This window comes from Panthera tigris, chromosome C2 (genome assembly GCF_018350195.1).
Source record: "Panthera tigris isolate Pti1 chromosome C2, P.tigris_Pti1_mat1.1, whole genome shotgun sequence".
In the NCBI taxonomy this organism is placed as follows: domain Eukaryota; kingdom Metazoa; phylum Chordata; class Mammalia; order Carnivora; family Felidae; genus Panthera; species Panthera tigris.
Window position 1 is genome coordinate 55,045,818 of NC_056668.1, and position 12,004 is coordinate 55,057,821.

Below are 12,004 nucleotides of genomic sequence, written 5' to 3' on the forward strand. Positions count from 1 at the left end.
TCTCTCTCCTTTACCATCTGAGGATATCCTTCCTCAACTCTGGTAGCTGACCCAGGTGCCCTTGTATGCTTGACCATTTTAGGGGACGCATATATCTTCATACAATGAGCCCTCCATGTAGAATATTCAACATTTATCAAGGGCCTACTGTGTGAGAAGAATTCAGGAAGGCACATGTAGAAGATACCAACACATGTCAGACATTGCTAGCTAATGGAGAGTAGAGATTAATGTGAAGGGTTTAAAATTACTTATAACAGAGGGACTTCTAGTTCTACTAAGAAGTAGCTCTATTCCTTGCCATTCATCCTTTTTACTACTAAACTACCAAAGACATAATACAATAAACAAGCATAGGAAGCTCTAAAAGGTAGAAGAAAGCAGACTGTCAAGAAGCTTTGGTACTTGAAGAATGATATGACATGAATTTTCCTTATTTCCTCCTATATATCCTAGACAGAGTTTGCAGAAATCACTAACCTCGAATAGCCAATAGGCAGAGGTGGTGGGGGGAAGCCCAAGAAAAGCCTGTTTGCTCTAGCCAAAGGATCAGGAAAAGGAAAATACAACAACAGAAAACTTTTTTGGCACTATCCAACTTACTCTAGTCAAGCACCAATGGTCCCATACCATCCCTTGGAACCAGGTAGTATGATAGCAGATAGCACAAACCAGATTTCTTTACTGAGGTAGTATCGCAGCTGGTCTTCCATTCCCCACGGTGCAGAAGTAGGTAGTGTTACAGTTCCTCTGCCAGGATAGTGTCAATGTGATCTAGCAGCAATCTAAGCCTCCGCCTCTACTCAGCATCAATGAAACTTAAGGTAATCTAACTTGGGACTACTCAATATGGGTTTCACTTCTACTCTCCTCATGGGGAGCTGAGTTTCCACTCTTGGTGCTAGCTGGCACTCTATTCTCTCGCCTCACCCCAGGTGGTGCCAGAGGGGCCCAACAGGGAGCCCCTGCTCTCCATCCTGTAGAAACAAAGTGATATGAGTCATCCCTCTGCTTTCTCCTTCCCTAGTGTCAGTAGGGCCCAGCAGGAAGCTGATCTTATACCCTGCTGAGGCAAAGAGCAGAGTAAGTTGGTGCCTCACTTTCATGGGAAATGTCATGGATTGAGGGGACTGAACTTCCACACCACCCATCTGCATCGAGGCAGTGTGTCAGTGTCCACAATTTTGGTGGGATGTTGTAAGCAGGCCCAGATGAGAAGCTAAACATACACACCCACTCAGCCCTCACAGTACACAGCAACAGGGGGTCTTCCTGCTAAAAAAAGATTAACTAGAATCCAGAGTCTCATAATACCCAGAATATCTAGGCTACAATAGAAAATCCTCATTATACCAAGAATGAGGACAATTAGAACATGAAAAAGAAAAGCTAGTCAACAAATGATAACATTAAGACGATTCAGATTTGAGAATTACCTGACAAAGATTTTAAAGTGACCATCATAACAATGCTTCAACAAGAAAATTGAAATCTCTTTAAACAGATGAGAACCTAGAAAGTCTTACAAAAAATATATAATAAAGGATGGAAATTATAAAACTAAAAAATACAATAACAAATAAAACTTTGCTGGGGACACCTGGGTGGCTCAGTAGATAAGCTTCCGACTTCGGCTCAGGTCATGATCTCACTGTCTGTGAGTTCGAGCCCCGCGTTGGGCTCTGTGCTGACAGCTTAGAACCTGGAGCCTGCTTCAGATTCTCTGTCTCCCTCTGTCTCTGCCCCTCCCCTGTTCATGCTCTGTCTCTTTCTCTCTCTCAAAAGTAAATAAAGATCTAAAAAAAAATTAAAAAAAAAAACCTTGCTGGATATAATCACTAATAAAGATGACAGAGTATTGAACTGGTAAACTTGAGGAAATACAAAAGACATTACCCAATCTAACAGCATAGAGAAGATAAACTAGGGAAAAGATAAAAAAGAGGACAGAGTCTCAGTGACTTGTGGGACAATAATAAAGTAAGTTCTTGTCAGAATCTCAGAAGGAGAGAAGAGAGTGGGGGCGGGGGAAGGGAGAAGCATGAAAAGAAATGAGGTGAAATACCTAAATTTACAAATTCAAGAAGCTGAATGAACCCAAAGTAGTATAAACTGAAAGAAATCCATGCCAAGACACATCATAACTAAACTGCAAAAAAACTAAAGACAAAAATCTTGAAAGCAACCAGAGAAAACACACATGGGAACATTAATTCAAATGAATCAAATTTCTCATCTGAAACCATGGAGGCCAGAAGGAAGTGGCACATTATTTAAGTACTGGAAGAAAAAAAAAAAACTAAAAGAAAACAACTATCTTGAATCCTACATCCAGCAAAAATATCCTTTAGGACTGAAGGGAAATAAAGACAAGTCTCAAAGAAAAACTAGAAGAATCCATTGCTACTAAACCTATGATTAAGGAATAGCTAAAGGAAGGTGTATAATCATAAAGGAAATGATAATAGAAACTTAGAACTTCCGAAAGGAAAGAAGAACATCCAAGTGAGTAAAGGGAGGGGTAAATAATAAGAGTCCATCCTATTCTCATTAATTTTTTAAATCATATTTGATGTTTGAATCAAAAATTATAATACCATCTTAGGTGAAGTTTATGTAGAGGAAGTACAGCAATTATATTTTAAAACTGTGGAGGATAAAGAGACCTATATGAAAGTAAAGAAAATATCAATACCAGTAGATTACCATATACATATTGTAATACCAGGTGCAACCACTAAAGAAAGCTACAGAGATATATGTATTCAGATACACTATAAATAAGTCAAGATGGAATCCTAAAAAAAAAAAAAAAAAAAAGTTAAAATAACCCACAAGAAGGAAAGAAAAAAGAAACAGGAAACAAACAAAAAATAATGGCAGACTTAAGCCCTAACATCACTGATTACCTTACATGTAAATGATCTAAATACATCAATTAAAAGACTATGGCAGAGTGTATTTTAAAAACAAAACTGTTGGCACAAAAACAAACACATAGACCAATGGAATAGAATAGAAACCCCAGAACTAGACCCACAAACGTATGGCCAACTAATCTTTGACAAAGCAGGAAAGAACATCCAATGGAAAAAAGACAGTCTCTTTAACAAATGGTGCTGGGAGAACTGGACAGCAACATGCAGAAGGTTGAAACTAGACCACTTTCTCACATCATTCACAAAAATAAACTCAAAATGGATAAAGGACCTGAATGTGAGACAGGAAACCATCAAAACCCTAGAGGAGAAAGCAGGAAAAGACCTCTCTGACCTGAGCCGTAGCAATCTCTTACTCGACACATCCCAAAGGCAAGGGAATTAAAAGCAAAAATGAATTACTGGGACCTTATGAAGATAAAAAGCTTCTGCACAGCAAAGGAAACAACCAACAAAACTAAAAGGCAACCAGCGGAGTGGGAAAAGATATTTGCAAATGACATATCGGACAAAGGGCTAGTAACCAAAATCTGTAAAGAGCTCACCAAACTCCACACCCAAAAAACAAATAACCCAGTGAAGAAATGGGCAGAAAACATGAATAGACACTTCTGTAAAGAAGACATCTGGATGGCCAACAGGCACATGAAAAGATGCTCAACATCGCTCCTTATCAGGGAAATACAAACCAAAACCACACTCAGATATCACCTCACACTGGTCAGAGTGGCCAAAATGAACAAATCAGGAGACTATAGATGCTGGAGAGGATGTAGAGAAATGGGAACCCTCTTGCACTGTTGGTGGGAATGCAAATTGGTGCAGCCACTCTGGAAAACAGTGTGGAGGTTCCTCAGAAAATTAAAAATAGATCTACCCGATGACCCAGCAATAGCACTGCTAGGAATTTACCCAAGGGATACAGGAGTGCTGATGCATAGGGGCACTTGTACCCCAATGTTTATAGCAGCACTTTCAACAATAGCCAAATTATGGAAAGAGCCTAAATGTCTATCAACTGATGAATGGATAAAGAAATTGTGGTTTATATACACAATGGAGTACCACATGGCAATGAGAAAGAATGAAATATGGCCCTTTGTAGCAACGTGGATGGGACTGGAGAGTGTGATGCTAAGTGAAATAAGCCATACAGAGAAAGACAGATACCATATGTTTTCACTCTTATGTGGATCCTGAGAAACTGAACAGAAACCCATGGGGGAGGGGAAGGAAAAAAAAAAGAGGTTAGAGTGGGAGAGAGCCAAAGCATAAGAGACTGTTAAAAACTGAGAACAAACTGAGGGTTGATGGGGGGTGGGAGGGAGGGGAGGGTGGGTGATGGGTATTGAGGAGGGCACCTTTTGGGATGAGCACTGGGTGTTGTATGGAAACCAATTTGACAATAAATTTCATATATTGAAAAAAATTAAAATAAACTAATCCAACAATACATTGTTTACAAGAATCTTCAGTTTCAGCAACTGAAATAGATTGAGAATAAAAGGATGGTAAAATATATACAATGTAAACAATAAAAAAAGAAAGCAGGAATGGCTGTATTAATAGCAAAATGGACTTCAGAGCAAAGAAAGTTCTGGAGACAAAGAAGAACATTAAATAATGATGAAAGGATCGATCTGCCAAGAAGACATAACAACCTAAAGATGTATGTGCCAAACAACAGAGCCTCAAAATACATGAAGCAAAATTTGATAGAACTGTAAGGAGAAATAGAAAAACCTGCTATTAGAGTTGTTGATTTCAACATCCTACTCTAAGCAATTTATAGAACAACTAGATAGAATCAGCAAAGATAAAGAATTTCTACAACCCAATCAACCAAATAGGATCTAATCAAAATTTATAGGACACTTCACTAGACAATAGCAGAATACATATGTTTGCAAGTGGCCATAGGAAAATATACCATAATAGAACATATGCTGGCCCATAAAACCTCAAGAAATTTGAGAGAGTTGAAATCATGCAAATCATGCACTCAGATCAAAATGGAGTCAAATTAGAAATTAATAACAAATGCCCCTGTGCATCAGCACTCCTGTATCCCTTGGGTAAATTCCTAGCGGTGATATTGCTGGTTCATAGGGTAGATCTATTTTTAATTTTTTGAGGAGCCTCCACACTGTTTTCCAGAAGGGCTGCACCAGTTTGCATTCCCACCAACAGTGCAAGAGGGTTCCCGTTTCTCCACATCCTCTCCAGCATCTGTAATCTCCTGATTTGTTCATTTTAGCTACTCTGACTGGCATGAGGTGGTATCACAGTGTGGTTTTGATTTGTATTTCCCTGATGAGGAGTGACGTTGAGCATCTTTTCATGTGCTTGTTGGCCATCTGAATGTCTTCTTTACAGAAGTGTCTATTCATGTTTTCTGCCCATTTCTTCACTGGATTATTTGTTTTCCGGGTGTGGAGTTTGGTGAGTTCTTTATAGATTTTGGATACTAGCCCTTTGTCCGATATGTCATTTGCAAATATCTTTTCCCACTCCGTTGGTTGCCTTTTAGTTTTGTTGATTGCTGATGCATAGGGGCACTATAAACACCCCAATGTTTATAGCAGCACTTTCAACAATAGCCAAATTATGGAAAGAACCTAAATGTCCATTAACTGATGAATGGATAAAGAAGACGTGGTTTATATACACAATGGAATACTACTTGGCAATGAGAAAGAATGAAATACGGCCTTTTGTAGCAACGTGGATGGAACTGCTGGAGAGTGTTACGCTAAGTGAAATAAGTCATACAGAGAAAGACCGATACCATATGTTTTCACTCTTATGTGGATCCTGAGAAACTTAACAGAAGACCATGGGGGAAGGGAAGGGAAAAAAAAAGTTAGGGAGAAAGCCAAAGCATAAGAGACTCTTAAAAACTGAGAATAGGGGCACCTGGGTGGCTCATTCGGTTGGGCGTCCGACTTCAGCTCAGGTCACGATCTCGCGGTCCGTGAGTTCGAGCCCCGCGTCGGGCTCTGGGCTGATGGCTCAGAGCCTGGAGCCTGTTTCAGATTCTGTGTCTCCCTCTCTCTCTGCCCCTCCCCCGTTCATGCTCTGTCTCTGTCTCGAAAATAAATAAACGTTAAAAAAATTTTTTTTAAATAAAAATAAAAAAAAAACCTGAGAATAAACTGAGGGTTGATGGGGGATGGGAGGGAGGGGAGGGTGGGTGATGGGCATTGAGGAGGGCACCTGTTGGGATGAGCACTGGGTGTTGTATGGAAATCAATTTGACAATAAATTTCATATTAAAAATATAAAGATAACAGGAAAATCTCCTGCTGGAAGCTACACAAAACACTTCTAATTAATCCGTGGGTCAAAAAAGAGTTCTTAAGGGAAATAAAAGTATGTTGAACTGAATTAACATCAAATACAATAGATCAAAATTTGTGGGAAACAGCTAAAGCAATTCTGGGAAGATGAATAGTACCAACTGTACACATTAGAAAAAAGGAAAAGTCTCAATCTAATCTAAGCTCCTTCCTCAAGAATCTGGAGGAAGGAAAGAAAAAAAAACCCAAAACAAGCAGATGAAATTAATAAATATTAGAAGTAATGAAATTGCAAACAGAAAAACAATAAAGAAAATTCATGAATTAAAAATCTGTTTCTCTGCAAATATCAATAAAACTGATAGACCTCTACCAAAACTGACAAAGAAAAGAAGACACATATCACCACCATCAGGAATGAAACCATGGTAACACTACAGACTCTGCAGACAGAATTATGCTGAGTGAAAAAGCAAATCTCCAAAGCTTATGTACTATTTGATTCCATTCCTATATCATTCTTGAAATGACAAAATTTCCAAATTAAAGATTTTTTAAATGTTTATTTTTTTATTTACCAAAAAAAATTTTTTTTTAACATTTATTTATTTTTGAGAGACAAAGCATGACCAGGGGAGGGGCAGAGAGAGAGGGAGACACAGAATCAGAAGCAGTTTCCAGGCTTGGAGATGTCAGCACAGAGCCCAACGCAGGGCTCGAACCCACAAACCGTGAGATCATGACCTGAGCCAAAGTCAGACGCTTAACAAACTGAGCCACCCAGGCGCCCCTAAATGTTTATTTTTTTGAGAGAGAGCTAGCAAGCACGCGTGAGGGAAGGGCAGAGAGAGAGGAGACATGAATCCGAAGTAGGCTCTAGGCTTTGAGCTGTCAGCACAGAGCCTGACATGGGGCCAGGACTCACGAGGCATGAGATCATGACCTGAGTTGAAGTCAGATGCTTAACTGACTGAGCTACCCAGGTACCCCTCAAAATTTTTGAAATGACACAATGATGAAAATGGAAAACATTAGTGATCCAAGGTTATAAGGAGGAAATGGGAATGGGAGCAAAATGAGGTTTGTGATAAAACTGTTCAGTGTCTTGACTGTATCACTATTCAGAATACTGGTTATTATACTATAGTTCTTCAAGACATTAACATTTGAAGAACATGAGTAAAGGGTACATGGGATCTCTATTATTTCTTACACCTGTATATTAATCTATGATTATCTCAAAAGGCTTAATTTAAAAAAAAAAGTACAGTTGACACTTGAACATGGATTTGAACTATGTGGGTCTGCTTATATGCAAAATTTTTAAATAAATATAGTACAGTACTATAAATGTATTTTGTCTTTATGATCTTAGTAACATTTTCTTTTTATTGTAAGAGTACAGTATATAATACATATAACATACAATATATGTATTAATTGACTAACGTTATCAGTAAGGCTGGTCAGCAGTAAGCTATTAGTAAAGTTGTTGGGGAGTCAGAAGTTATATACACAGATTTTCAACTACGTTTGTCAGGGATAGCTATCAGCATCCCTAACTCCTATGTTGTTCAAGGGCCAGCTGTACATGTAAATAACTGTCAAGTGGAGCTATATTTAGTAGAGATTTTGTAGGGTAAAAAGAGTACTTTTGATTGTTGTGATAAGGAAGAATTTCATTGAAGATAGTATTGAACCTCGACTACATAGAATGAGATGGGAGAAAACACAGGGCATGTAGGCTGAGTGGAAACATGAGCAAGCACAGTGTGTGTTCTCATATAGCTTTTAAGCCTTTGTTTTATTCACTTGAACATGTCCCAAAAGTATATGATAAATGTATAAGTATTTTTAAATTATAAAATGTTGATTTCTTTTACTTTAGAGCATGATACTTATTAGAAAGCAAAGAAATCTTTTTTCTTTGGCCTAATTCAATGTCAGTCCTACACTAAATGTTTGGTAAATGTTTGTTGATGATAATTGCAGAATTAGCAGAAAGATTTATATAATAGCAACAAATTTTGCACAAATTACAATAAGCACTTAATAAATGTTAAGTAACGCTGTCAGTAAAACCCATATAAGAAACATGATAGCCAGCCAGAGTAACTTGAGATCAGTCAGAAAAGAACATCTAATCCTGCTCTAATGTTATTCATGAGAAAATAGGACTAAGAAGTTATGACTGCTTGAACATAGATAGCTGTTTCCTATCCAAGCTGGATGATAGAAACTATGCCTACCTTATCCTCTATTATTTGAGAATCCAGGTCTTCTGAATTCCCCACCAAGCTCTGTCAACTCTTTATTGCCCTCTAAACTATAGTTAGGTAAAATATTGACAAAATGGAAGCGTACAAAGGAAAGGAGGATGTCAATTTAAAAAATCTTTTTACCTCTTTTTCAACTCTCCACATACGCCTGCATACCTTGCTTGAGTAACAAAGCTTGTCTTTCTCATTCTTTACTTGAGAACATGATCTTTTTTGTATAGAAACAGACCTGATTTCTTTTCATTGCATTTTTAGTTCAATAGAACATTGATTATAAGTCTCTATAGCTTCTAACAAGCTTGGAGTAAAGGTGAGTGGGTAATCTCTGAAATTTAATAGTAAGCAATGCAACCAACATTTAAAGTCATTGTTTTAGGGCACCTGGGTGGCTCAGGCGGTTAAGCATCTGACTTCAGCTCAGGTCATGATCTCATGGTCTATGAGTTCAAGCCCTGTGTGGGGCTCTGTACTGAGAGCTCAGAGCCTAGAGCCTGCTTCGGATTCTGTGTTACTCTCTCCCTCTACTCCTCCCTGGCTTGTGCTGTCTCTTTCTCTCTCAAAAATAAATAAACGTTAAAATATATATTTAAAAATAATAATAAAAAAGTCATTGTTTTAAGGCTATCATTCCAATAATTTATATTAACCAGAATTCCTATGTATCTCAAGTGTCTCAACATATCAGAGACTTAACGAGAAATGGGCTTTTGCTGTAAATGTCTTCATATTGTAGCAAATTAATGGGTTAGTGTAAAAACTTAGTTGTGAGGAGAAATACAGCAACACAATGAAGGAGTATCAGAGATGGTTTGTGAACATACATCAACTAAAAAGTATTACTTTTCGCTTCTCGTAGTAGCTTCTTGCATATTAATATTTAAGCTAACTGCAAATGATGTTTTCTGATTTATTTTTACCCAGTCTTCCCATGATTAGGTGATGTCGGTGACTCCCCTGTTATAATTTACTATTTTAATTAAAATTCTTATTTGCACACAGCCTCTTTACTTTTATATTTAATATCGGGTTTCTTTCAGACTTTAACCCTTTAATAGTTTGTATGAATTTGTATGACTTGACATAATAACTTTGTAATCAAGTTAAAGTTACCAGTTCTATCACGGGCCTAGAAAATTAAAACATACCATTGGTGTTTTCTAGTGGGTAAACTAAGGTACAAAGAGCTAAAGACATTTTTCTGAGTCTTTGAAGTGGGGGTACAATTCTCTTTAGCTTCTAATTGATGGGGTTCGACCTTAGTACTTTCTTTGGGAAGTCAGTAAATCAGACATCGGAAGATAAATTGCAGAAGGTCTAGTTGTAGGAGTCTATTTTCAGGCTTAATATTTGTGGTTCAAGATGGTCATATTTAGTCCCTCCTCAGCTACAAGTAGAGCTGTTCTGACTGTATTAATGACAATTTCTAATATTTATGACTTACATTTTTTCTTAGATTACAACGTCAGAGCCACGCTAAAGATAATGAAATTAAGAATCTTAAGGAGCAACTTTCCATGAAAAGGTACAAACTTGGCTGTTGATTTGGTTTAGTATATGTGCATCTCTGAAACTCTTAGGTATTCCACTCAGCATGTTCTGGCCAGGGTAGCCGTATAATTTATTATCCAAACTGGGGCACTTTAGAGCATAAAATTGAGCATTAGCATTATTAATAATTACACTGGGACAACAGTTATAAATTGGAAGTGCCCTAGGCAAATTGGGACATATATTTGCCTTAGTTCTGGCCCTAGAAAACTGCTGAGGGAGATTAGATGAGCAAAGTTGTAGTGCCGCAATGAGCTTGCCAGGGACTAGAGCTTATGTGTTCTTATCGCTTAATAGTGCCAGGTGTGACTGATTTATGAAACTGGCTGAGTTTTCTCATTGACATATTTTTGCCTATAGGTAACTTTTTGGGAACTTAGATTCAGTAAACATAGCATAAAATTCACTGTGTTAAGTTATACAATTCATTGACTTTTAGGATGTTCACAGAGGTATACAACCATCACCTTTGTATGATTTCAGAACATTCTTATCCCCCTAAAGAAATTCTGGATACATTAGAAATCACTCCTCCTCCCCTCCCCTAGCTTCTGGCAGTCATTAATCTATCATTTGTTGCTCTGGATTTGCCTTATTCTGGACATTTCATATAAATATAATTGTATAATAAATACCCTCTTATGATTAACTTCTTTAACTTAATGTTCTCCAGGTTCATCCATATTGTAGCATGTTATCAGTACTCATTCCTTTTTATGGGTAAATAATATTCTATTGTAGGGATATACTAAAATTTGTTGACGTTTTCATCAGCAGATGAACATTTGTTTCCATTTTTTCACTATTATGAATAATACTGTTATGAACATCTGTAAGTGAATTTTTGTATGAACATAAGGTTTTCAGTTCCCTTGGGTGTATACCTAAGAGTGGAATTGCCGAGACATGTAGTAAACTCTGGTTAAATTTTTGAGGAACTACCAAACTATTTTCCAAGTAACTGCACATTTTACAATCCCACCAGCAATGCATGTGGGTTCTGCTTTCTCCACATCCTCACAGATTCTTGTTAGATTATCTGTCTTCATTTTACTCATTGTAGTGGATGTGAAGTAGTTGATCATTGTGGTTTTTTATATGCATTTTCTTAATGATTAACTATGTTGAATATTTCTCATGTGCCTGTTGGCTATTTGTGTATCTACTTGGAGAAATGTCTATTCAAATCCTTAGGCCATTTATTTTATTTTATTTATTTATTTATTTATTATTATTATTATATTTTTAACATATGAAATTGTCAAATTGGCTTCCATATAACACCCAGTGCTCTTCCCAAAAGATGCCCTCTTCAATGCCCATCACCTCCCCTCCCCACCCTCCCACCCCCCATCAACCTTCAGTTTGTTCTCAGTTTTTAAGAGTCTCTTATGCTTTGGCTCTCTCCCACTCTAACCTCTTTTTTTTTTTCCTTCCCCTCCCCCATGGGTTTCTGTTAAGTTTCTCAGGATCCACATAAGAGTGAAAACATATGGTATCTGTCTTTCTCTGTACGGCTTATTTCACTTAGCATCACACTCTCCAGTCCCATCCACATTGCTACAAAGGGCCATATTTCATTCTTTCTCATTGCCACATAGTACTCCATTGTGTATATAAACCACAATTTCTTTATCCATTTATCAGTTGATGGACATTTAGGCTTTTTCCACAATTTGGCTATTGTTGAAAGTGCTGCTATAAACATTGGGGTACAAGTGCCCCTATGCATTAAATTGGGTTGTCTTTTGTTGAGTTTTCAGAGTTCTACACGTGTTCTGGATATAGGTCCTTAATCAGATACATGATTTGCAAATATTTTCTCCCATTCTGTGAGTTGTCTTTTTACTTTCTTGATAATGTGCTTTAAAACACAAAAGTTTTTAATTTTGTTGGAGTCTAATTTATTTTCTAATTTATTTTTTCTCTTGTTCTTGTA

The 12,004-nt window shown here is 37.3% G+C and overlaps 1 protein-coding gene across 11 annotated transcripts in view; it reads left to right on the forward strand.

The window, feature by feature from the left end:
* Positions 1 to 12,004, forward strand: part of DZIP3 (DAZ interacting zinc finger protein 3) — a 131,552-nt gene that overhangs the window by 67,319 nt on the left and 52,229 nt on the right. For all 11 annotated transcript variants that reach the window (XR_006222173.1, XM_042999049.1, XM_042999047.1 and 8 more), the window contains one exon: positions 9,971 to 10,039. Coding sequence is in view for 10 of the 11 variants with exons in the window: in XM_042999049.1 (XP_042854983.1) it covers positions 9,971 to 10,039 (69 nt within the window). In the remaining variant the exon portion in view is untranslated. The remainder of the gene's footprint in view (positions 1 to 9,970; positions 10,040 to 12,004) is intronic.